General features: G+C 40.5%; 5 protein-coding genes across 21 annotated transcripts in view; 3 read left to right on the forward strand and 2 right to left on the reverse strand.

Annotated features, from left to right (window-relative positions):
- LOC118422744 overlaps positions 1-1,947 on the forward strand; it is a 2,500-nt gene extending 553 nt beyond the window's left edge. The window contains exons 2-5 of one of the 3 annotated variants that reach the window (XM_035830489.1): positions 210-432; positions 759-893; positions 1,017-1,108; positions 1,455-1,947. In XM_035830489.1, coding sequence (XP_035686382.1) covers positions 279-432; positions 759-893; positions 1,017-1,108; positions 1,455-1,766 — 693 coding nt within the window. In that variant the 5' untranslated portion in view covers positions 210-278 and the 3' untranslated portion in view covers positions 1,767-1,947. Of the gene's footprint in view, positions 1-6; positions 433-758; positions 894-1,016; positions 1,109-1,454 lie in introns of those variants that run through there. The other 2 variants (XM_035830488.1, XM_035830487.1) reach the window with 2 other exon arrangements.
- Positions 1,948-3,295: 1,348 nt separating this feature from the next.
- LOC118422745 lies at positions 3,296-6,015 on the forward strand. The gene is made up of 4 exons (XM_035830490.1): positions 3,296-3,717; positions 4,270-4,386; positions 4,843-4,943; positions 5,134-6,015. Exons 1-4 carry the CDS (start codon positions 3,558-3,560, stop codon positions 5,446-5,448), a joined length of 693 nt encoding a protein of 230 aa, XP_035686383.1. The 5' UTR covers positions 3,296-3,557; the 3' UTR covers positions 5,449-6,015.
- Positions 5,635-10,099, reverse strand: LOC118422742. The gene is made up of 6 exons (XM_035830485.1): positions 8,941-10,099; positions 8,327-8,429; positions 7,723-7,857; positions 7,281-7,399; positions 7,049-7,123; positions 5,635-6,838 (listed from the first exon to the last, which is right to left on the reverse strand). Exons 1-6 carry the CDS (start codon positions 9,623-9,625, stop codon positions 6,735-6,737), a joined length of 1,221 nt encoding a protein of 406 aa, XP_035686378.1. The 5' UTR covers positions 9,626-10,099; the 3' UTR covers positions 5,635-6,734.
- A 737-nt stretch (positions 10,100-10,836) lies between these two features.
- On the reverse strand, positions 10,837-23,737 carry LOC118422743 (methylthioribose-1-phosphate isomerase-like). The gene is made up of 6 exons (XM_035830486.1): positions 23,480-23,737; positions 14,535-14,770; positions 13,728-13,897; positions 12,970-13,146; positions 12,318-12,542; positions 10,837-11,749 (listed from the first exon to the last, which is right to left on the reverse strand). The coding sequence occupies exons 1-6, from the start codon at positions 23,609-23,611 to the stop codon at positions 11,613-11,615; spliced, it is 1,077 nt and encodes a 358-aa protein (XP_035686379.1). The 5' UTR covers positions 23,612-23,737; the 3' UTR covers positions 10,837-11,612.
- Positions 23,738-23,871: 134 nt separating this feature from the next.
- LOC118422738 (syntaxin-binding protein 5-like) overlaps positions 23,872-26,659 on the forward strand; it is a 62,801-nt gene continuing 60,013 nt past the window's right edge. For all 15 annotated transcript variants that reach the window (XM_035830466.1, XM_035830468.1, XM_035830470.1 and 12 more), the window contains exons 1-2: positions 23,872-24,237; positions 24,362-24,459. In XM_035830466.1, coding sequence (XP_035686359.1) covers positions 24,118-24,237; positions 24,362-24,459 — 218 coding nt within the window. In that variant the 5' untranslated portion in view covers positions 23,872-24,117. The remainder of the gene's footprint in view (positions 24,238-24,361; positions 24,460-26,659) is intronic.

The following is a 26,659-nucleotide window of genomic DNA, read 5'->3' on the forward strand; positions in this document are numbered from 1 at the left end:
GTCTATATCCATATCGTGTTACTGTATGCTTTATCAACAGATGAAATAAAATTGTTTTAAAAAGGGTATGAAAAGTATGTAAAATTTGTCTGCAATGTTTGGGGCCGTGCCCACGTCAGTGCCCGTCAACCTCTCCTGTCAACAGGTCTCTCACCCAAGAACGGTTTGCGCATACTCACGTTCACTCTCCACTAGCGTTGTTTTCTCAGGAGGTTGACCCAGCCTTCAACCGGACACCAGCGCAAGTCTTTCAGCTGTGTTTCCAGTACTAAGAGAAGATGGCCAGTGCTTTTGTATGGAACTTCTTCAGGCCTCCGAAAGGCGGCAACCTGCCCAAGTTGATTGAGTACTGGTTCTACGTAGGGAACCACGGCGTCAAGAGTCACCCCGACTTCCTCGCTACTCACCTGCACAAGAACCTGCAGCCGGACCGTAAGTCTTCCACCTATGATACATGTACTGTTAATATGATTAGTTGACCCCTCACCTCCTTCATGCAAGCTCGACATCCTCGAAAAGCGGCCTTGAATGCCGATAGAGTATATCGAGTTGAAATAAAGGCACAAACAAACAAAACAAACAAACTTCTGACTTTAACAAAGGCAAAACCTTACTCTGTTTTCAGTCTCTCTTTCTCTATCTCTGTATGTCTGTGTGTGCGCGTGTGTATGTGTGTATTTCTGTGTGTGTACGTGTTTGTCCTATTGTATTGTGGACTTAGTTGTGGTGTTAACGTCTTCCTTTGCACCACTGTACAGCGAAGTGGGTCTATGTGAACTTCGGAATCTTCAAAACAGACGGGTTTATAATGACGGGTCCCAACGCTAACCCCGTCATGAAACAAGCCATGGGAGAAGCCAGCAAAATCAAGCCGGATGCAGAGTTTCTCATGGGTAAGTAGAGATACTGATTGAACCAACTCTGAGGTTTTACCTTGTTTGTTTACGACCACCGGAAATTCTCGAGGAAAGTATTCATTAACTGTATTGGTTTATACGGTGTTTCTATAACGTTAGGTGGTTTTGCGGAGGCCGCAGTGACCACTGGAAAGTCGCCGTACCCGTACGAGCGCCCCAACACCCACCGCTACCTCGTCTCACACTTCACCGTAAGTACGCGGAAACATATTGCTTGATATAGGTCTACCTTTGTTACTCTTTTGTCATGAATGCTCAGTCAGAGAGGAAACTTATTGTTGTTTAGGACGACTGGCTCTTAAGTTTGTGTCATCTACATAAAAAAATACAAAGTAGATACATGTAAGTCCTATTCTTATAAACGCCCTACATGTGCATTGTAGCCGTACATTGCATTGCACATTGTCCAATCATCAAGGTTAGACTTAGTTGGGTAGCTATGACTGTATAAATCAAGAAAAATTGTTAAAAATGTGTGCCATCTGATGGACTAAATAACAAACAGTATCCAACAATCTTCCACATGTATCCACACAGGTGCCTGACGATATTCCAGCCGGAGAATTCGAGGCTAACTGGAAAGACTTGACAGGTGTCAATCACCTGGAAAAGGAGGTCACCCCCGACATGGGGTACGTCTTCTCCGCGCTGTACAGGAGGGTCACACCCCACGGACCCTACCGATACGTGGTACGTTCCGAGTTCTCCGATCTGCACGACAAGCAAGAGGTCGGGTTCGGGCTCGTCGAGAAACTTCGGGACTTCTTCGGCTCCGATGTCCTGGCGAGTAAGAAGATCGAGGCCGATGCTGCTTTGAGTAAAGTTGTCATTGAAATGCAACTAGATTGATCAACAGTACTATAAGGAAACTAGCAGTTTTCTACTGGTTACAGTAGGCAAAGGTCTGCAGTGTAGCAATACGACATTAATACTCATACAAAGGTAACAATAACATAGGTTGTTTTGTTCTTTCACATGCTCAAGGGTTATATACGGTAACTCGTCAATAAAGTGACATATATATACACGTGTACTCTTGATCTAATTCTTTGGTTTCTTAACGTAAATTTGGGGTGATTCTGTCAACATTTTACCCATAATATTACAATTCTAGGACTTCATCAAGACGAACGCAGGCTCAAGCATCTACTTTTCCTATCAAGTATCTCCATCTTGTTCTTAAACATATTTGCTAGAGGTATTTTCTGTGATTGTTTACATGACTGATATCTTCTACCGGTCAGTAAGTAGCCATACACAGAATCGGACAGGCATTATGCTCCTTCTCTCGGCCGGGTCGGCCGGCAGCTGCGCAGACAGTAAATATTACACATGGCATGACGTCCTTCAATATTGTTTTTGTATGCCCACTGTCCTTGCAATCTAGGCCAGAACGTCTAATCACCCATAGTGTGTTATATGTGATACAAACTAACACAAGAACAGGTATTGTCATTCAAGGCACCTACACTGGTCTTTTCTACATACATTAACAACAACCATTTACAATAACGTCTTTCATGCCCTCTTTTTCTTTTCGTGTTAAGAACCTCTGTCAGTAGAGACATGGCATTTACAGCAGTTGGTTCAATTTGTTTTATAGAAAATATATTGTGTAACCAAGGGGGAGATTTGTGGTCACTAGCTACAGATATCGTAATGAGGAAAGTAGAACCAAATCCTATCCCTAGTAAAACGCTTCAAATCTTACTTGCTTAAGTCGAGTCGAGTCGAGGTGACAGACCATGTTTTAAAATCTACCCATTGATATTCCTACAATATTTTGATGGCATATTCGCATATTCGAGAAGAAAACATCCCTAAATCTGAAGCAATGCGAAGTAAGTAAATATGTTCTTTATCTATTATTTAAAGGTCACGCTCCTCAGTTTGACCAGTGTGAGCGCACGTCTCAGCCATCCTAACAGCCATGTTTACCTGCCGGTGGGCGTGTCCGCGTGACCCGGGTAACTCTGGCAGCTCCCTTTTTGTGTAAATCGTCTGAAACGCCGACATACCTGAGAACCACTTTAACGCTCGTGTTTGTACCGCATTCGCTTTTTGTTGACTTTGGAGCAAGTCAAACAAGGGTACCAAGGGCATTTGCCGAAGATGTTTTCATAATTCTCTAACATTGTAACTTGAAATGTGGCCATATTGGTTAATCATGGGGAATTGACATTGACAATATGATCTTGCAATCCTGTAGTGTAAAACATAATGCGACGTGTGATGTGATGAACTTGAGAGGGCAAAAAGGGCAACATAGCAAGGCTTGTTTATGTCTCCGTGCACATTTGATATGCCAACGTTGACAGCAAAGCTGCAACGAGGTCTGCAATAGTTCAACTGTGGACATAGTTTGGGGGCGTGGCCATTTAAGTTCATTCAACCTGTAAGTCAAAACCCACCAACCAGCAACCCACACAAGCCTCAGTCTGTACAAAGTAAGACTCGTTTTAGCAGCTCATTCTTGAAAACGCCAACCGGGTGGTCGGATAATCTTAGGTGCTGTGCAACGATCGGTTTGGGGTCACGTTTGTAATTTGTACTGACCGTGACCGTTAGCCTTGAACCCGAGACAAACAAAGGGTTCCCCCCTTCCGCCGCTGTTCTGACAGTCTCAGGTGCTCGGACAAGATGGCCGCCCGACAGTACATGTTTCTCTACAACTTCTGGAGCCTCCCCAAGACTGCCAGCGTGGTGAGGTCCCTGGAAGGCTGGTTCTACGTCACCGCGCGCAGTATCTGGGACCCGAGTTTTGTTTCTACCCACTTCCACAAGAACCTCGACCCTGACGGTATTACCGCACCCTGTTTTTGTTTAATTTGGCAACCCTTTTTGAACTCAAGCTGTCATGTCAAAGATTCGTGTTTACGGTCACGTACTGTTCGGTACTAGTACATTGAACGGTTGTCTCAAGTGATTTCTGTAAGGCTAGTAAACACCGATGCTACTAATATTTGACTAGTCTCCTTGCTCAAGTGTACTTTTCTAATATGTGTGTATGGACCTCTTGCCGTCCGACGGTGACAAAGATTCGTGTTTATGGTCATCAAGGACGTCTTATATAACGTCCTTGCGGTCATGTACTGTTAAGTAATTGGCTATCTCAAGTGCAGCATGTCAAGTGAGTTCTGCAATGTTAACTACCTTATGTTTGCGAAGTCTCTATGCCTAATCGTATTTTCCGAATGTGCATACTACACATAGCCAACAAACCTGTTAGGCAAGATTACTTATACGCATCCATTACTCACATAGGTGATTGTAGAATAGTTTAAGTAGGGCAAGAGGTAGATAGATATCATCACATGGTCAGTGAACCTTTCATTACTTGTTTTGCTGACAGCTGAGAAAATCCAGTTTTTCAACTTCGGGGTGAGCGAGGGCAAGCCGTGGCAGCCGTCCATGGACGTCATACAGGAGGCGGACAAGATCATACCCGAGGGAGTACTCAGGCAGCCAGGTACCGTAAAAATAAACATTGGACTTCGGCGTCGTTTGTTGCAACATTATTGTGGGCAGTTGTAATGCACTTCCGATCACCAATGAACAGGTTGCAGTACGCTTAGCTTCCACATTAAGCAACAAATATAAAGCCATAGAAGAAGAAACCAACTATTTGTTGTTCAAGGTACGAAGCTTATTTCTACCGGAGCTCCTTGTACTCGCTAAAAAATATCTTTAAAGCAGCGAGAGCATGGAACCCCTGTAGAAATAGAATCGCTATGTTCACGGAGCTTTCAGCTAAAAGTTTGTCTGGTTGATAGAAACTCCTCCAGTCTAGGGAGATAAACTCACCTCATTGTAGCATTTGGGGACGGCACCGTCCGAAAATACGGATTCGCTTGGAGGCCATATCACATATATATTTCATATTAGATATCCGTAATGAAGCAGTGATGTTGATACGTTCTTACAGGAGGGTATGCCCAGGTCGCCGTGTCTGACCCTGCACAGAAACCAACTCTTTTCCCTTACGAGCGACCTGCCACCTCCCGCTTCGTGGTCTCCGCCTTTCAGGTAATCTTGAGAGCTTAGGAAAAGTAACATTAGCGTAAGGATTAGCGTAGGTATGCTGTAGTTACCTGTAGGATTGAGTTCTAACGCTAAACTCAGTCTTTTGTTATCCGAGCATTAAAAAAAGACACCTGTCCTTCCTTGAAACGCTTGTTTTATACAATCTAATTTTCTTCTTGCATCACTATAAAAGGTGCCCGACGCTGTGCCTGCCGAAGAGTTCGAGGCTAACTGGAAGGACTGGAGTGGGGTGAGTCTGCTGGAGAAAGAGGCGATGCCTGAAACAGGCTACGCCCATTCCGCTCTCTACAAAAAAGTGTCCCCCTTCGGCGAGTTCCGCTACGTCACGCGCTCGGAGTTCTCCGGGCTGCACGACAAGCACGACGCTGGTATGAATCTCGTCGGCAAAGTTCGTGAGCACTTGGGGTCCGGTTCGGCCACTGCCCGTGACATCAAAAGCTACTCTTCCCTGTACAAAGTCGCCATTGACGTCCACCAGCCGGAATAAAGCCCGAAGTTTAGAGAGTTTCTTTTTGTTACGGGCATGCAGTTTCTTTTTATAAAGTAGGTTTTGGTTCATAAATGTGTTTGGCACTGACAGAGATTTCTTAAATGTTGTGATGTTGTTACAGAAATAAGGTATACTGGTAGCAATAATGCAGAATAGACAGACAAAAAAAAACAGAATTGCAAACAATGGTAGTGTGAGTTGTAAAATTCTCCTTAAAACTTATCAATAATAAATCTGTGCACTGTAGTTTGTCAGATAAGCCATCATAAACATAAGTAAGTAGATTACATGGTAGCTTCTAAGACTAAGCAGTGGCAATCATGGTATTCAAACATTCTAGATAGTAAATGTAGAATTCAACAATAACAATTGTGCAACCACTGTATACATTTTAAAAACATATTCATTGGTAAGACTAGTGTCTTAGATTATGCAACAATGTTCATTGAATGCAGCAACATTATACTGCCAAATCATAACATTATTCTACTTTCTATAACAGTAGTCTACTTTAAAAACATCACATAAGAACACTTGGAATAAAAATTTCTGCTGGAAGTGACACATCTGCTTGCATCTATATAATCATTGGAGTAAACTGAATCAACATAAACCTTTGACAAAATATGAGATATAGAAAGTGCCTGAAGGGAATAAACATGTAAATGCAGCAAGAGCAAAGGACACTTTCATACTATAATTTCTTCTCTTTAGAGACAAAGACTCAAAGGATTTGAACATCTTAATTTCTTTGCATAGATACATCCAGTACACATGTTCAATTACACTGTATTCCATAAATGGCTCCTATCCCCATACATTTACTTTTATGTATCACACTTTTAATTCTCATAATGTAATTAACAGCAAATGATTCCCAGGTAAGAATCTGCATTCTAGTTTGTTAAAAATATTGCAATGTTATTTAGGACTGGCGCAATGGCATAGTGAGTAGAGTGTTTGCCTTTTGGCAGGTCTTGAGTTTGATTACTGGCTGAGTCGTATCACTTTAAGAATGATAGATATTGCTTTCTCTGCTTATCATTCACTAGTTTGAAAGGGTATGGTAGTTAAACACAATCTAAAACCCGAGTCTACCCCCCCTGTTGTAGTGATTGCACAAATTTGTGTGACACAAGAACAACTTATTACTTTAAAAAGACGTTTCCACCCTATGCACCATCTGGTGTAGGGAGGATTTACCATTAACTAAACTAGGAATGTTACCATGGCCAGCAACATTGCAGCATCACGTGCAGTTACATTATTTGATACCATCTTGATCAGTAGCTTGGGAAGAATCTCTGGATGATGGGATTGCCAGCATACCCTGCCTTGGGGTTGTCAAGGTAGACAAGGAAATGACCCTGGCTGAAGTCATATATAGCTGTAGGAAGTGAAAAAAAATGTTTCTATCACTGTCATAATGAGTTATTCCCATTACCATCAAGCATTAGAAAACCACTGATAAAGCAGTGTCAACAAAATGTAACTGAACTGTAAGAGGAGAGGTTAAAAAGTGTCCCAAAGTATTGGAAAATTATGAAATCCTATGGAACAGAAAATGTTGTACTAAGGTTCAGGTAATGTCCCCTACCTGTTGCCACAGTCTCTGCACCATCCTTATTATTTGGAGTTCTGTATATTGGATAGTCAGGGTCCTGTGTATCCCCTGCAACAAAAATGGTATGTTGTTAACAGTTGAGAAAAATTCATCGAGGAAAAAAATAATGTAATGCATGTATGTCAATATTATGTCAAAGTGTTTCAGCACACAACACTGTTACAGTGTATTAAAAAAAGGAAAAGAATAAGAATCAAGAGCTCACCAAGTATGTCCACAATGTTCTTCAGATCATAGGGACTTGCCATCTGTGCAGCTCTGGCCTTGCGATGCTCCGTGCTGGGATCTTCATACTGTGGCACTGTGCCATTTAGTTTATCATACCTGCAGTTAAGAAGAGAGTAGGTAGAGGCCCCTGTTGTACCATCAAAATCAAAATCATCATTCACTTGTAAATGACAACAACAACAAAGGGCATTGTGAACTTTTGAAGATACCCACAGTACACAGAACTCAGTGCATTCTGTATACACAATAGTCCTGTAATGAAGCTAAGTTATTGATACACATTTTTTAATTGTAAATTTGTTCTTGTCACATATACACATGTACATACACTTATTAGCAAACTTTATTCTGATTTATCCAGGAGTGTACATATTGTTGTATGTATGATTTAGGAATAGATTTGATGAAATAAAACTCACATGTTGAAGTGGAAGTAATGCTCCTGGCCCTGTACATCCAGAACAGTTTGGGAGTACTGTGGTAAGTTGGGTACCGTCGGTGCAACCTCAATGTTGTACAGTTTGCTGAAGTCTGATGCATATCCGATGTTTACACTGTAAGACAGAATCACACAGTTCAGTTCAGTTCATCCTCATATGAGGTGCCATTAACGATGTCTAACCATGTATCTCTATCTAGCATGGCGGCTAGCAGGTTGCAGTCCTTTAAACCGACCTCCTCCTCCAGAACTTTCTTGTGGGCCAGAATCACACAAGGCGCATACCAGTATAGACACGCTGAGGCAAAAATTTATAGTGCTATTAAGCAGACTCTACAAATTTTATGCAGTGGTTATCTGTAGTTTTCTCACGGGTACAATGTTCCCTGGCTGTCTTGAGCACCTGTCTTTTTCAAGCTTTTGTCTGAGGACAGAAATCTGAACTTAACATGCTTAATGTGATCAAACTGTTACATTGACAGTTTCAACAATAAAATTCAACATAGGATCCCCAACAATTCTGTGGGATTTCAAGCTGGAAAAAGCCCTGTACTAGTTTAGTACTTATTTAGATGTTCCCATACCTGAAGCCAGAGGCTACACCTGGACCTTTCTTGTTGGTTATGATGTCCAGGGCCTCACTGGGATCCCTGGCTACCAGCATGGCTCTGTTCAACATGTAACGAACTGTGAAGAGAATATATAACATGATGATAACTAGTAGTTTGTTTGATGAACAGGTCCCAGTTTGTGAACAACAGATGGTGATAATGATGATTATACCCAAGGGGCACAGGACAGGTGTATGGAAAAACAGCCTTTAAAAAGCAGCCATCAAATAATGGTATAATGTAACATCTATTGTCTAACATTTCCAACTTCAAGCATAATCAAACTCAATCAGTAGCTAGCCCCCACAGAATGAAAATGACCTCCAAACCTTGCAACCCGGCGTGTATATACAGTGGGTACAATTAAGATAACAATCTGGTATTTGATGTACAAATATGTTGTTGTAAAGTATTGTTTGTATGTATGTATGTACCCAGGGCTTCTGAAAAGCAATGTCTTGGGAGAGTCACCTTGGTAAATAAAACAGAATGGGATAAATAAAAACTAATTACTAAATTAATATTTAAATACTACACAAATGTACTAAAGCGTTGTATGAAATAAGGTTAAGCTTAGAAATACAAACCTTGCTTATTAGGCTGTATGTTTTTAGGGAACACAGCGTTGACCGTAAAAACCATCCCATTCAAGTTGTGTCCAAAGGCACATCCCGGCAGATGCCCAGGATACGTGTAGGCAGTGAAGTACTCCCAGTCTCCGATCTGTGTCCCGTTAGGGAGCTTGTACGGAGAGACCTGGGCATGGATCAGGTACGCGTGATCCTTGATCAGGGGGTCGGCGTCCTCATTGTGTGCGAGGACTCTCTGGTTCGCGATATCCATGAAAACGTCGGAGCAAGAAGAAACGTCCCTTTTCCTTTCCATTAGCAGGATTTCGTGCCTGGTGGTTAGCAGGAAGGCTTGTATGAAAGGCACCCCAGCTCCGTCACTCATACCGGTTAGCTCGGACACGTACTGCGGGAACGAGTCATTTGCGACTTTCAAGAAGCCTTCGACGATCGCCTTCCCCTTCTCCGACTTGTAGAAAGGCGTTAGGATGTCGTGAAGGAGGGTGTACTTTGTGTAGAAGTCTTGGATCCGCTCTCTGAAGGTGTACCCGATGGTGTAGCCGACCTCGTAGTGCGTTCCCCTGACATGGAGTTCGGGCAAGTTGAGCGTTTTGTTGAGCGGCGAAACAGGTTTAGCGGAAACAAAGCAGACCGTGCTGCACATGCATAGCACCGTTAGAACCGTCACTAGAGCCATCTTCATGGCATATATCGTCGCTAAAACAGCTCTAGAGGACCTAGAATATCAACGCTGTAGGTAGGATTCAATGAAATACGCAGAGGATCGACTATTTACAGTAATAGAGGTCTCGTGATCGTAAAGTTGGCACAAGTTCGGTCGCCAGCGGCCATTGTACTGTGCCAAAGGTCACGGGACGAGCGCATTGCCTTTCAATAGGGGTGCTGAAATTAACTTACGATAAATTCAATAATAGTGTAAATCTAGCGAAGTGCAAATTTTCATAAGCAAAATTTAGATGACTGCCAGCACAATTGTCCAGAATACACTTTTCTACACTTCACCCACACCTTACAGTTAAAGGCACACTCTTTGCTAACCAGAGCAGAGGAGAGTCCCCAAGTCCACCGAAAATCTTAGCTTGAAACTGTTTGCAGTATTTTAGAGGTATCTATTTATTACCAAGCATGTTTTCCATTATGGTTTATGTTGTTTGGAAAGCTTGAATGATTCTGAATATCCAATGCTATGCAGCTAAAGGTGCATACCATTCGTGTTACCCAACTTCTAAGTGTATCTGTCCTTAGTGCTGAAAGGGAAATCCACAGACAAGGTTATTGCAATTTCTATCCATTCACACATGGTTGCCCCTTGTTTGTCCAGTGTGATATCATTCATAACTTTCTTTGCTTTGATATCAATCTGGCAAATGTCATTGAACAAGTTAAATTCATGTAAAACTCTAGACCCAGAGGGTCAAATCCACTTGGCAGCATACATGTGGATGGTGATGGCACTGTTTCAGGAAAACTGTCATTGTTCTGAATTGCTGAGCCCCTATTGCAGAGTTTACTAGCAGTTCCCTATGATGTTAGTGACAAGTATAAATAACTAATGGACACTACAGGAAGGAAACTCAGGTAGCTGATGTATTGTGTGTGAAGGTAGGAGACAAATGAAATTTGGTGTGCTAACGTTAAAATTGGCATTATTTTCATGTGTACGTATGTGTGGGCTATTTCAATGCAAAAGGGCCCTTACCAGTTCAGTTTTAAACAGGGGAGAGACCCCATCTCTGCCTCCCTGATAATTCCCACAAAGACAGAAAAATGTTAGTCTATTCTTGGATCTTCCATTCCTTGCAGCTTCTTTTGTGCAACACCTTCAATGGATTCCTATCACTAATGCTGATTCAAAGTCTCTTGTAAAATCTGTTCACAAAAGATAGAACAGTTAAATTCTCTTGACATTTCTTCATTCTCTTTAATAATTTTATCCTGGGGATATGACAATTCCTACTTTCTTTGCTGTTAAGTTTACACATATTTGTTCCATATTTTTTTCTTGAAAAACAAAAAGTTTTAAATTCTGTCCCATTGGAAACCATTACGTCAAACTTTCCACAGAAAATTGTCTTCAATGATTAAACTTGAACTAACTTGTACAGTAGTTCTTTCCAGAGGTAGCTTGTTTTGATTCAAAATATGCTTATTATTACATGTATTAGGAGAATAAAGTTATTCAGGAAGTAGACTATCTAGTTTCTGAAGACAAACTAACTCCTACACTTGTTCATTCAGGAGGTAGATTGCGTTGTTTCAGAAGACACCTCCAGAAACATAGGACGATAAGAGGCAGGAATTATCCAATGATTAACTAATAAAACGAATCACTTTGCTTTGTCCGTCTCTTGGCAAGAGAAGTATGCATGCAAAATGATATCTTCACCACTGTTGAACATAGTAAGTCTTTGCCTGTAGCTCTGAGGGGCATAATTTCTTTCCTTCTTTTAAAAAGAAATAAACCAGTGAAAATCAATGCATGCAGAGATGCAGCTTGGCATTATGCTTAAATGAGTATGTAAATACAGGAATGATATTTGTTTTTGTAGGGACATAGCCAGTAGTATGGATGCAGCATGGCATTATGCCCCAAATAAGTACATATAAATACAGGAATGATATTCGTTTTTGTAGGGACATAGCTAGTAGAATCTAAGCTGTAGAATATCCTATCTGTCCTGTCCATTGATCTGTTGCAGTGCTGTTTCTAACTTTTCTGGGGGGAACACCCCCTTCTCTGTGATGATCCCCCCTGTGATCAGGTCATGGGGTGTCACGTCAAAGGCAGGATTCCAGCACTTGATTCCTGTGAACAAGAGCAATCAAAATCAGCTCATTGTAAGAAATGTACAACATCTGATACATCGATAAAGGTTAGACATTCAGGTGACTGTCACCGATGAAAGATAGTGGATGCTGTCTGAAACGTCTGACCATTCCCAATATCATATCCAGTTACTTGAGTAACTGCTATTTTAGCCTTTTGTCCAGCCGTATTATAGCTCCCGAGTCTCTTCTGTCCTCTCTGCAAAGAGCTACAATGTGGCTGGAAAGCAAGCTACTGCTATTTGGCATACAATGTCTCATGTTATGTATGTGTCAACTTCCAATAAACAGAGGAAAGAGTGATTCAGTCAAATTTTTGAGATGGAGAACTGTTTATTTTATCCTACATGTAATACACATTACTGATTCTGTACCTAATCTCCAAACAGATCCTACAGTGCCAAAGATAGCATCAAGCTTGCCAAGGAGTATAGCCGCCCAAAGGGAATCAAACGGGCACATACACACTCCTAGGCCGGCTTCACTCCTCTGCCAGCTTTTGATACCATCTTATGCTATCGTAGGATCTGCTTAGAGATTAGCTGTACCTTCAGGTGCAAGCCTTGTGCCACCGATATGGGTCATCTCCTTTTGCGACCTCTCCTCTATCACAATCTCCTCTCCTGTGCGCAGGGAGAGGTCACAGGTCGTGGACGGCGCAGCGATGTAGAACGGCACGCCGTGGTGATGGGCCAGTATGGCCAGCTGGTACGTGCCAATCTTGTTTGCCGTGTCACCGTTAGCAACCACTCTGTCTGCACCGACAACAACCGCTGGAAAGACAGTGGCACACATTATTGGTAACATGTAGTCTCCTTTGCTTCGTGCCTCTCTTTTTTGTTCCTAACTATTCTCTTAGCTTTATCAAGTTGAACACAACTCACTCACTGTGGTGGAACACGCAGACACTGGAATTGCAGAGTTAACCATCTCCTTGCTGAAGTAGCTGTTTGGCATCAAATTTGTATTGGTTACAGGGTAAGGCAGCAGGGAAAGGGTAAAAGTGCTGCATGGCCTTAGGTAATAAGATGTAACAGTTGAAAATTAAGATTGTAAAGACCATTTTTTTCACATGCAAGTTACAAACATCTTTTGAAGCAATACAAACAAAATACAACGTTCAGTAACTTATAGTCTCTTTGCACTCTTGCAAAACTTAAGATTCTATAAAGCACAGCTGAATGGGTAAAGTCGTCCTACCTGAGATGCCTTTTGTCCTCATGAGTGCTGCTGCCATGCTATCAGTTATCAAGGTGGCCGGGATGTTGTCATGTACCAGTTCATACGCTGTTAACCTGGCCCCCTGGTTATATGGCCTGGTCTCTGTACAGTACACCTCCTCAATAGCCTTCTTCTCATTCAGAGCTCTGATGACACCTGAAGACAGAAGCACAACTCAGTTTAGCTGATATTTAGCAAAACTACAATTCTCACCTACTTCCTATACAATATACATTTAGGGGGTTTCCACTTTTGTGGATAGACCTCTAAGTTTAAGTCTAATTGTCAGCCAATCAGAAATTGTCAGCCAATCAGAGAATTACCTAAAAAAAATATCAAGACACCAAAAAGCTGAAAACCCCAGCCTGGTTTAGCACAACTTTAGGCCCTGCATATAGGACATGTTTCCAACAGACAGACAAAAGAACACACCAGTTGTTTCATATCCCCAGCTTGTGACATACATCAATATCTATGAAAGTATGTTGTCCTAATACCCCCTTCTATTAAGGATGGCACTCTCACTATGCTCCCCCTGCTACATAAAATTTGACAGATCACTGAACGAACTGTATAGAAATAAAATATTTTTATGCTTTGTTTGATTTGTTGTCTTTTCAGTAATATTTTTACATTTTGTATGATTTACCCAATATGAAATCAAAGGTTACACACATCTGTTTTAGGTTGTAGCAAGCTGGCAGTGTGATCGTCATCTAATGGAAAGGGGGCCTTACCCAGTGCAGTTCCGTACCCTGCCGTGGCCAGAGATCCCGTATTACAGTGTGTGAGAACTGTCACTCGTCTCTCACCAACGTTCTGCAGGATATGTTCGGCACCGTACCGTCCCATGGTCCTATTATCCTCTACATCCTTGTCCAACATGTCCTTTATTGCCTGTAAAAACCTGACCAAACAGGACCGGTCACATGTATGTAGTAAAAGCTAGACAAATTTGTCAGCAAAACAGTTTACTCGGTTTTTCGTATGTTACTTAACTAAACTTTATCAAGCGGCATAAACAGCAAGTTAGATGGTGGCTAGATAAAGCCTTATTTTCCCCATCAATATGAATCATAGTAAAAGAAGCTACTGAGAAGAAGCAAATTTGGACAACTTTGTACACCTGCCACCCTACCATAGTCTAAAGTTAGATGATGTTACGTAACTTTGGACAACTTTGGATACTTGCCACCCTAACATAGCGATGTCCTAAGTTGAATGATGTATCTTAACTATTGGTCTTAGACATTCATGTCATATCCTTGGGTCACCAAGGCTCTTGCATGCAAGTACATTTACATGCCCAAAAAAGTGTAAAGGCACTAAGACCACACTTTGATAAAGGTGGTCCAGTCTGTCCTGTCCAGTCCATCCAGGCTGTGCTTGTAGTGTCTTTAGGCTTTCTTGCACATGTAACTTCATCATTGCTGTAATCTTTTCCATAAACAATACTATCAATTTCCAAATTAAATCACATATCCATTGATACCTCATACATGTACATATCAACTGATACCCACAGACAAATGTTGAAGACTTACCAATCTTTAATTTTCTCCTTACTGGAATGACCATCTTTACTGAGTTGAGAGATCTCCTTTGAAAAACGGATGGAAGCTTCATTCATGTTGACAGCGGTCGGACGGGCGGTGACCAGATACGCCAAACTGTCTGTCACAAACTTCACCAGTTCTTCTGCAGATCGGAAGTCCCTGTTGGCTACCTCCACCCCAACACTCAGACATCCTGCATTAGCAATGGCAGGTGCTCCACGAACCTGCAATATGGAAATGTAAAAACAACAACATTGGTTTATCATGATATCAACAACTTTCATTTTCTGCAGTTATATCAAAGAAAAGAAAAAATGAACATACATGTAGTACCACACTGAGTATATCTTTCTAAAAGAGGAAGGGGGTTTCTCCCTTCTACAAAAATACAATAGTTTAGCCTACAACAATTTACTTATTCAGTACCAATTACAAGTATTTTGCAGTTTAACATCATCTTCATGAATGATGCTTTACTTTTCTGCAGTTCCTAATACATTGTATCTAATATCTGCAGTCCTGTGTTGTTTTGCATCACATTATGCATATGAACCTGGTTAGGTCAAAGAACACTATATATGGCATAAACACCACCTGCATACATTTTCTGCACAACTTCCTGCACTTCACATCTATTCTGCTAGGTGTCTCTCTATCATTTCAACACTACAAACAAAGCACAATAATCTATATTAGGGCATCAATATTTCTGATCACTCAAGATTGAGTTCAGTTACATTTCTGCAGGCTGAACCATATTTAGTTTCAGTACTGCACTGTATCTCCAACTCATAGAATGAATGACAGCATATGAGATCTTTAAAGGTAATCATGTTGCATCATCATCATATTGTACTATCATAGAATTAAGGGTTAATGACCCGCCCCGAGGTGTATATGGTGTCATAACGCCTGGTCCTTTGTTATAACCACCGAATAAAACCACAGAGTGAGCGAAGTGAACGAGGTGGTTTTATGAGGTGATTATAGCAAAGGACCAGGCGTTATGACACCATGTACACCGAGGAACAGGCGGGTTATTAACGTTATTATCATATAGCCTACCCAAACTTACAAACTCCTGTATGACGCATAGATCCCTTGGTACCATACGTGTGAATTCCTTTGTCAAATTTGTTCTTTGGTACATACATTTAAAAGGAGATTACTGATTGCATTTTGAAACCAAAATTTCCACAGAAAATATTCGAAACATTATAGTCTTTGGCTCTTTAGAACAACAAAACTTTATCGATGTTAACAGAAGGAGCCATTCCCATCTTCTTGCAGTCTGTACTTATTCCCTCTGCTCTGGAATATGTTTCGCTCCTTTTGATTGGCCAATGCCTTCATATCCTTTGTGTATCGCTCCTTCTGATTGGTTAGAATGAATCGACACTGGCACCGGTGTTGATTTGCATCGACACTGGTGCCGGTGTCCATGCAAATCGACACCGGTGCCGGTGTCGATTCATTCTGACCAATCAGAAGGGCGATACACGCCGGGCTGGCGGGAATCTAAGTATTACGGTGTCATAACCAACGTGGAACGGGGCCTTCTGATTGGTCCGCGGCGCCTGGCTATATGATAATTAGCATTAAATCTAAATATTCGAAATATTGCTATCAGTTTTCTCTATCATTATTTCACATTAGAGGGAAACTACATCTTGCTAAAGAAAATGTATTCTGTCAGGTTGGTTCAATTCATTGTTGATACTTCTTAAAAAAATATACACTTTAAGTTAAAAGGATATATGACATTATGAGTAATTCTAGCAGCAATCCAGATCAGGAAGTAGACCGCAAATCTTATGTGACCTGCCCTTTAACTGGTAAGGGCTACAAATGTCCAGACCTTCAATTCCTCAATTATGTAGAAATTCAGGTCAGTGCATTTTACTGCACGGAGATTGAATTTCAGTCTTTTACTCAATGAAGTAGCAACAAGGGTAGAATAACAATGCAGGATAGAAGGTTTATTGCTGTACAGTCTACAGTAACACAGCCATAAGTTATGTGTGACTGTATAATGCTGCCATGCATGTCTGCTCTGACTGGAGCAAAAGGAAGCAGGTCCAGCCCTCAAACACATTTAGAGACATCATGTTACTGCACAAACATGTAGATATGTGGAATCACATTTGAAAAAAATCCTTAAATTATCATGGCTGTCAATGAACGAATGAATGAATGAAGAGGACCTATATATGTACGTTTCTGCTCTCACAAGCTGAGTACCGGCCAGGATGATAAAGTTCTGTTTAGTTCTAAATAATCTAGGTACAAGCTAAGTGTAGTAATAACATGTTATCTTACTACATGTCTACAGAGTCTAATGTATGCTAGTATGTAAAGGTTCAACTTCCTATCGCTTTTAAAGCAGTTGTAAATGTAAGGACATGGTTTATCTGATTGCGTAAGGAATGTAAATTTTTCTATGCTATCTTAACTTAATATCAAGAACATGGGACCTTATCTTGTACACAGTTAAAAAGAGAATGCTGTATAGCGAACAGTCAACAATAAAATGACACTCGTCTTCTATCTTTAGTTACAGTCAATAAAATTGTGTGGAATTAGGATCTGATAACCCTTGGCCTTGCCCATACTCCCATTCTTATATCCTACACAGCTGTATTGCTTTACCAGTTTTAGAATTTTGATTAGATGATATGAGCTATCTGCAACTGGCAAGTCCTGCACCATTTGTCCTGAAAAGTCCTTTGTAGCGCTGCGCCACAGCCCGTACAAATAACGTCAATAAGTGCTCAGCCCCGTTTGTGTTGGGCTCAGTGTTAATTATCTCCCTGCTCATCCAATCTCCTATATTGGCGTACACGTCGCGACCTTTTCAGCGGGAGAAGCGTTTGTGTCATTCCCTCGCTCTGCGCTGGTGACCTTTTTAATCTGGTCCATTATGAGGAGTGAGTGGGACCAGAGACAAGTCCCTAACCACCCTAATTACGCCACAGAGACATACTGCCATTTATGAGGCAAGTTACTAGGTTTTATCAGATCAATATGGTGACCCAATTTTCACTCATCTCTGGGTCCAGAACCTCGGGGTAATTTTTAGCAAAGAGCTGCATATGGATAATGATATCAGGTGGAAGAACTACAGAATAGAATATGTACCATGTCATGTATGTATAATTTGTGAATATTATTCATTTTGTCATGCAACTTGTAGAAAAAAAACAGAATTTGAATTGCCTTCACTTTAAGACAATATCTGAAATGATATTTTTCCAGAGTAGCCAGCTTGATGTTTTAGGTGTCTATTTTCCAGGTATTGGTTTGCCTAAAGTAGGGCCAATCCCAGCTTTACCCACTTCTACACTCCAGTTACTGTAACTATGTTGAATAGAATTAAGCACAGGATTTAAAAAACTTTTACACAGAAAAATAAAATGAGGTTCAATGAACTATAATAATGTATATACAGATATACACATTGATTCAGTCCATCATATACATGGTCTACATGTACTATAATAAGACATGTGTGTTAGTAAATTGGTAATCATATCTACATTGTATTTGATTTTGAAGGTTAGATGAAAAAAAAACTTCTGCAAACACTGTATGGCACGATTATTACAATTACTTATGCAAGTACATGTACTACACTTATGTTTTTTGAGTAGAAGGCTTCATATAAGCAAATTGTGCCTTTTGTCTGATACTCACAAATATATGTGAATTAAAAAAAATACACGGAGAGAAAGAGAAAATAAGGTACTTCTATTAAAAGACATACATTACATGGGTAATCTTAAACTAGCAGTGACCCACATATGTATCAAATCCTGTGTCATGCAATTCCAAAATCAATTTGCCCGCTGTTCAGATATACAAATGAAAGTTAAACCTAGTATCAACATGCTATCACACAAATGATTGGTGAGTCTCTATTGAAGCTAATCTGCCTGAAGCACTGTTTGTTATTCACTGTCTCTAAATCTCAGCATCACTCAACTGTCACACGAGTATCTACAGTAGTGTGTTAAATAACAGTTAAAGTCTTCCACCCCATCAATCTGATATTTCATAAAACATCTACATGCATATCAACATCTTATGTTGATATTACTGTAAATGTATTTAAGTTTGCGGGGATTTAATTTTACGGTAGCGGGAAAAAGGACTTTTGGCGGCGGTTTTAAGTTCACGGTAGCACCATGCACTGTAGTCTCTTACTGTCATGGAAAAATGTTTGCGGTCATTTTAAGTTTGCGGTGAAGCGGCCACCGCAAAAACTGCAAACATTAAACCACCGCAAAAGTTTCTGCATTTACAGTACCTCTACAGTAATGTAAAGCATAATTTACAACTGCCCTCTGCAAGTTAAAATACAAAGATAAGTCCCTCAAAACACATACCAGGTACTGTATAATAATAAGTTAATTACTTAGTTTTCATAATATATACTACCGAAGGCAAGACAAAGTTTAATTCTAATCCTGTTCTTCCTGATATCTAGTCATCAATATCTATTTCATGTTCTGCAATATCATGTAATCATTAGACAGGTATTACTGCAATAGTTCTATCAGCATATATAATATTCTCATTTAGTGCTATGGAGAAAATTTATTTTCCAATCAATTCAAGTCAACATTAATTTGGAATTATACAGCTTATACCTGTAATGACAATTTGATTTTCATTACTGAAAAATTATCGAAGGGACAGGGAGAATACATGAATACAAATTCAAACTTTTGCATTTTGTCTTACCTTTTTTTGACACAGATACATCATAGCAGGTCAGCATTTTATGACCCAATTTTTTAAAACTTAAAAATAACTAGAAAGGCCGATATTTGCTTAGGAGCAAATACAGCATATTGCAATCCATCTTCATCCTTGAAAAAATCCCCAAATTCAACAATTTGAAGTAATGTTTGCTCAAAGGGAAAATGAAGTACTGTGGGCACTTGTCCTAGACACCTTCATGCCGAATTTTAGGTCATTTGGTTTCAATACAAGGGCATAGAAGTCAAAAATATACATTTTTAGACAAAAATGACGGAAAACCCAAAAATAAATAATTTTTGAAGTGATCTATGAAGAAGTTTCAATGGCGTCCTGTGAGCATATGTTCAATGCACCTCTGCACCAAATTTTAGGTCATTTGGTTTCTATACAAGGGCATAGGAGCAAAAAATATACATTTTTAGTCAAAAATGAACGAAAAACCCCCAAATAACTCATTTTTTAAGTGATCTATGAAGAAAGTGTTAATGGGACCCTGTGCTCATATGTCCAATGCACCTATGTACCAAATTGCAGGTCATTAGGCTTTCATAGAAGGGTATAGGAGCCAAAAATATACATTTTTTGTCAAAAATGGCCGAAAAACCCAAAATAACTAATTTTTGAAGTGATCTCTGAAGAAAGTGTTGATGAAGCCCTGTGCTCATATATCCAATACACCTATATACCAAATTTCAGGTCACTTAGCCTTCATACAAGGGCACAGGAGCCAAAAATGGCCACTTCTTCAAGTGGCCTATGAAGAAAGTGTTGATGGGTTCCTGTGCTCATATGTCCAATGCACCTCTGTACCAAATTTCAGGTCATTAGGGTTTAATACCAGGGCACAGTGACCCAAAATATATATATTTTGTCTAAAAATGACCAAAAACCCTAAATATCATAATTTTCAAGGCCTCTATCAAAAAAGTGAAAAAAACGTCTGGGGGTATTTGCTATCCCTACCTTCATGCCAAATTTCAGCTCATTTGGCCCAAAAATGAAAAAGTAGAATCCATTTGAAGATTTGACAGGAGAAGGAGAAGAGACCAACAAAAAACAATATATTGCAATCCCATACTATGTATGGATTGCAATATAATTATATGTCTGTTAGTGACTACTTATAAGGGTCAATACAAAAATATTTCGAGGCAGCCAATCACTGCATTGTGTATGCCAAAGATTTTATCATTTACCATAAGAGCTTCTGTAGGACACATCATCATCATCATCATCAGTCCCGTAGCTTCTATATGACACTTAGAAAAATCAAATTTTAGCCCGTTTTGGCCCAACAACAAGTGAATATATACGATACTAGTACTTTCTTGCCTAATTCTACTTAACATATGTAAATGTCCTCTCCTAGCGGAGAGGTGAGTAAAAATAAAGTTTTGGCAGACATCTCATCTGTGATCAAGTTTGATGTGTCCTGCCATTGCACTCAGTCAACTGTGATATAGGATACAGAAGTGGCCATTAGACTTACATGTTGAGTGGAGAGGGACAGATAAGTGGTTGTATAACTTACACATGGCTGATCATCCCAAGGACATGCAACCAACGCTTACAATTTACACACACTCATGACATCAGATGACACTGGACTTCTACTCCATTAAACCAGATAGAGTGTCTCATCATATCTTGGTGTGCCAGAGTGACTAGTACATTAAGATTACAAACCAATGTGTTTCATGGTGCAGTTATCATACTAGTAAAAGGCTAGTCAGATATGATATCAGACAATGGCATACCCATGGAACAGATGTGCCATCTTATGACTTCAGTTTATATCTTAGGCCTCGGAAATTCAAATACTGTTTTTCAATATATTTTTAGGATAAGTGGAAAACTAATTTTGAAAGATTATGACAAAGTTTATTAAGTATGCTATAGTCATAGAAATAATTGAGTCAATGGATGTGACCCAATCTCATCTATGTTTGTATGTAAAGTTATAGAACATGGTGCATGCCAATTAACAGTAGTTACTCATGCAACTGGATATGATTTGAATTTGATAAATCAAATACATTTAAAAATACAATACTTCCAGCCAAATTTTTCCCTCAGATAAACTCATTATAGATGCAATCCTAATTAGATGATTCTATCTTTAGTCAACAGCAATTTTCAGCAAGAACCACCAATACAATTGTTCACATTTGTATGTACACATTTTTGTTTATACCACATTGAATTGCACCTGGCTTATTACCTTAGCTTTCTGATTTTCAAGAATAATTGAACTGTAGGATAGCAGACAGGCTAGATTTATGGTCCTGAATCTGACCTAAAAAGATGATAAATTTCACAAATCGAAAGGTAGGCTGCTAGTACATGAATCTGTCAGAGAGGCTGTCAGTGAAAGTATCTATTATTGCAAATGTCTACATAAGTAGATCACTGGGCCAGCCAAGGGTCTATCCATGGCCGCTACAAAGTGTTCAGGAACAAAATGCAAATTGCAATTGGGCATGTTGTTGAAAGGATAGCCAAAAAGGCAAAGTGCAGATGGGAGGGTTTAGATCATTTGTCACTCATATAGAATGCAACTTTTATAAGTTTGAAATTTAAAGGTTGAAGATCCAATAGCCCTGTTGACACCTTACATTCTAAGGTTGTGAACTTCTAGAAATAGTTCTATCTAAATCTCCATTAGATACATCCATTTAGTTATCTCAACTTCAAGTGAGTTAAGCGAGGAGGTTTGCATTAAAAAAAAAGGATATAACATTGGGTCCAGTTAAGATTTGAAATCAGGACCTTGAGATCTTTACATTTGCAAGTATACAAAAGTAACGTGTTCTGCACTGGTGTTCCAGTGCTGAATCAATGGGTCGAATCGGCCTCAGCACTGGTTTTCCAGTGCTGAAGAAACGTGCTGAGGGGCCTTGTTGCAGTGCTGAAGCTCCCTCAGCACTGGAATTCCAGTGCTGAACCCAATGCGAGCACTGGATTTCCAGTGCTGAACTTCTCTGAGCACTGGTTCTCCAGTGCTGAACTGCCGTCAGCACTCGGGTACCAGTGCTGAACTCGCGGCGGAGAGGAGGCGAGCCAATTCAAAGGTTATTCAGCACTGGTTACCCAGTGCTGAAACCGCTGTCGGCACTGGAACCGAGTGCTGATATACAAAAGTAACGTGTTCCGCACTGGATTTACCAGTGCTCGGGAACTTTTCAGCACTGGAACACCAGTGCTGTAAAAACTTGAGCTCTGGGCTTCCAGTGCGGACGTTTATAAAGCACTGGAACGTTCCAGTGCTGAACGTAATATAGCATGCGCCCACACGGCTGTCTAAGTTCTTTCCTTTAGACTTAGATATATCTATGTCTTTTTAGTCAGAGGTAGACAACTAACAGTTGGTCTATCTATGTGGTAAAGAGATCGCTTTTTTTTTTTTTACAAAGAATAGGTAGTTACAGGTGGACGACACATTTTGCTTCTGCGACAAAGTAGCATCATTTAAAAAACAATAGGTAGTCAGAGGTAGACAACTCATAGGTGCTCTATATGTGTGGTAAAGAGATTGCTTTTTTTTTTTTTACAAAGAATTAGTAGTTAACGTTACAGTCGTGTCGCTACTTTAGAGTCGGTGGCTTAGGCACTCGGTTTCCAGTGCGGAATATTTGTGAGCACTGGAATTCCAGAGCTGAAACGTCCTCAGCACTGGAAATCCAGTGCTGGTTGTAGTCTCAGCACTCGGTTTCCAGTGCTGACAGGAGGGCTTCCAGTGCTGAAGCTGCCTCAGCACTGGATTTCCAGTGCTGACGCCGGCTGAGCACTGGACTTCCAGTGCTGACGACCACTTCAGCACTGGTGTTCCAATGCTGACAGAGGAGACCGTTACTTTTGTATATTTGCTTTACCTTTGACACATTACCCTAGAATTCCTGTTACCTCACATGCATTCTGATCTCAAGTCTCATGCATCAAGCTTTTTCAACCTCCTTGCATGCATCAAGTCTCTGTGACTAGTGTGAGGGCTTATAGACTCTAGCAGTAGTAAGGTAGCCATAAAAAGTCTGACATAATGATAAGCCAATTATTTGCCAACTATCAAAAATATAGAATTATAGAGCCCACACTCTTATCATGTGATGAGCATATGATTGTGTAGGTGGGGACTAGGGATTAAGGAGGGGGAGGGGGGCGTGGTAGTCTACCTTCATCTCTTTGATTGCCCTCCAGCCGTCTTCGACAGTCTTGATGTCTTCATACTCCGTCCTATCAGGCAGCAACAGCTGGTTCAGCAACTGCAACTCCCCACGCTTGTATCGAATTGCCTGTAAGGACATTTCCCTGACGAATGAAGGGCGAATGCTCCAAAGATTAGATATGTACTATCTCGTGGGAGCAAACTTTCCGCGTGGGAACGGAAACGGGCTAACCTTTGACCTAATAAAAACACTGACATTTCATCTCGCGAGATTTCACGCGACATCCGGGAGATTTACCCAGGGTCCCATGCGGATTTCCTTCCAGCTTGCTTTGGGGGCCATCCATTTTTTACGATATAGGATGTTTGTTGTTGAATATGAACAATTCGTTGCAACTCACAATGTTTTAATGTAAATATAGATATTGTTTATTACAAATCGGAAGGTTTGGCATGTATCTGATCATTTCGAGGTCATGAATCTATGAAATGGATCACATATCAGCATACCTGTCTGTGAGTAATGGTTCTCCCCTTATTTTCATTCTGGATGCTGAGGTGAACCTCAACATGGACGGGCTATGCTGCAGAAAACACCACTGATTCGTGTGTTTTCCTCTAACTTCTCGCGGACGAAACGTCAACATGAAGAAGTTCAACTTCAAGAAGGTTTTGGATGGGCTGACATCCTCTTCCGCCCCACCGGCCAAGCCCGAAACGGAGATCACCGAGACCTTGGGTAGCGAGCATTTCCAAGTTAGCAAGGTAGGCGGTGCTCTGTGCAGGTTGGCTAGGTGGGATTTTTCTTGCATCGAAAAAATAAATATTGCAGATTTCATCTATTCTCTGTAAGGTCGCTTCTAGATATTACATGCTATTTTCCCAACAGACCGTCCGACATGGCTTCCCGTACCAGCCCACCGCCATGGCGTACGATCCCGTCCAACACATCCTGGCGATCGGTTGCAAGTCTGGTTCTATTCGGCTGTATCCTTCGCCTGCCCCCGAGAGCGGCCCCTCAGTCGCCCGCGAGGTAGATAACTAGGTTTACGGGACGTGGGATGCGGGGAATGATCGGGTGGGAAGAAGCTCACTGTACAGGTGCACTAAGTCAATTCTGGGGATCCCCCTTTTTCCTTTCATAAGGTGTGAAAAAGGGGAGGGGCCCATATTTGCAATGGACCGGGAGATGTTTAAAAACCAAACCAATTCATTTCAATAACAAGGCCCCCCCGATGGTTAGCGCTGGCATTCAGCGACGTGACTCTCTGATAACAGTCCAATCTGGCGGAATAAATAGCCATTGACTAAGGCTTTTGAGACATATGTATATGTCTCTGATATTTGTAGAGGCCCGGAATAGGGTTTCCCCTTGTATTCCTACCTTGCTGTATATTAGATTTATCATTGCACCAGGAACACACATCTCCTCTTGTTTGTAATATCACAGGTGTGCTACTGATTGTTTTTTAGCATTGTGGAAATTTTTTATAGAGGAAAACAGCAACAATATCAGATTCTGCCAATGGAGGGATCAGCTATGACTCAATGTAGGGCGCATATGATTAGAGATGTTTGGTGCCGCCGGATCGGTAGTTTGGTAGCATAATGAAGGCAGGCTCATGAATACAGTGTGCAGAATAAGCCACAATACACTTTGCTGGCAAAGGATTCAGGTCTTCAATGTAGTTAGCCTCCTCTCTCATTACATTACACAAAGGCAGGGGTCAGCTCTGAGCACAAGTGCATTTATGTGATTGTATTTTTCATGGAGGTGGTTAGGAATGCACGCGGGTGGCAACATTAACGTGATTGCGGAGAGGAAGGGGGGGTCGAGTCCCTCCCATGATCTGTCGTTGTCATGCTAATTGTTTTTGGGGACTCCAGCGTCGTTAACCTTCCTCCAGTTGGCCTTTAATTTGGTGACCCGTGGTGTTGGAGTGTGGTTGCATAAATTGGTGGCATTGATGACATCATGTTGGACAGCTCAGGTGCAAATGGTCTCGCCTCCAGCAGGAGACCCATCAAACTACCATCCAGAACCACGCTGGGCAGACATGCAGGGGACACAAAGTACTTCATAACCTAATTTTCAACCCGGAGGAAAAACTGTAATGTAGCCCCCTTTAATTGAAATGCTACCTCGTATGATAACATCACTAATAGATTCGAATCCAATATCTAATTTGTAATTCTTCCAAGTAATCCAGAGTTATGGGCCAATACATTTTGCAGCATTCTATTTCAGATAAAAGATTATTTTTCACATTGACTATTAAGCTCTAATTTTTCCTATATTGATCAGTTAAATGTCCACGTAGTCCATTCAGTCCGTAGATCGTAGTAATTATTTATGTCCAATCAGATTAAGGCACTGGGTTACTTGCGTATGGTCACCAGTCTGAACTGCACCAAAGCAGTCTCTGCTTTATGTACTTACATTATGTACTGACTTTGTGTTTGTTGTTATGAATAAGCAATTACATCTGTATTAGTATGTGGTAGGAATAAGTAACTTTTGCACAACAAACTGGATAATTTCTAGCACAATTTGGAATAAAGAAGAGAAGGCTGTATGAGGGATGGTACTACTTTGGTAGTTGCTGAAATTTTTTTGGGTTAGTATATCCCCATTTTTATTGCCATTTTAAAATCTCCTATTTCTTGCCATGTTACGCAGAAGGGCAGCAATACTGGCTATACAATTAGATGCAGATAAAGAAATTATATATTAGTACATTGTCCTTTCTTCATTTTTATTTCTGATGCAAAAAATAAATTGCAAAATTTGTTCATTGTTTCAACTTCCCTTAGAATGTCTTTCAGCAAACAAAGTATTGACATGAGGGCTATTGCAATCTTAGCATAAATGATTCAGATGGTAAGTTCATTATACAAACGTTGTTGTCTCGATTATGTAACAGTGATTTTGATTTGAAAAATGTTGTTATGCACTTGTAATGGATAACAGTACAATGACACTAGTAATAATGTACTTAGTATTAGATCAACATACATGTATATCATATGCCACATCATACCTGAAATATACTAGCCTTCCTTCTTTGACTGGGTTGCCAATGTGTTCTAAATGGAAAAAAAGGCTATGGAATGATTTTTCTTTTTTCCTTTTGTATATTGCCTAATATGTATACCTGCCTAAGTGCTTTAGCCTTTAGTCCAATAT

Source organism: Branchiostoma floridae, chromosome 9 (genome assembly GCF_000003815.2).
Source record: "Branchiostoma floridae strain S238N-H82 chromosome 9, Bfl_VNyyK, whole genome shotgun sequence".
Taxonomy (NCBI): domain Eukaryota; kingdom Metazoa; phylum Chordata; class Leptocardii; order Amphioxiformes; family Branchiostomatidae; genus Branchiostoma; species Branchiostoma floridae.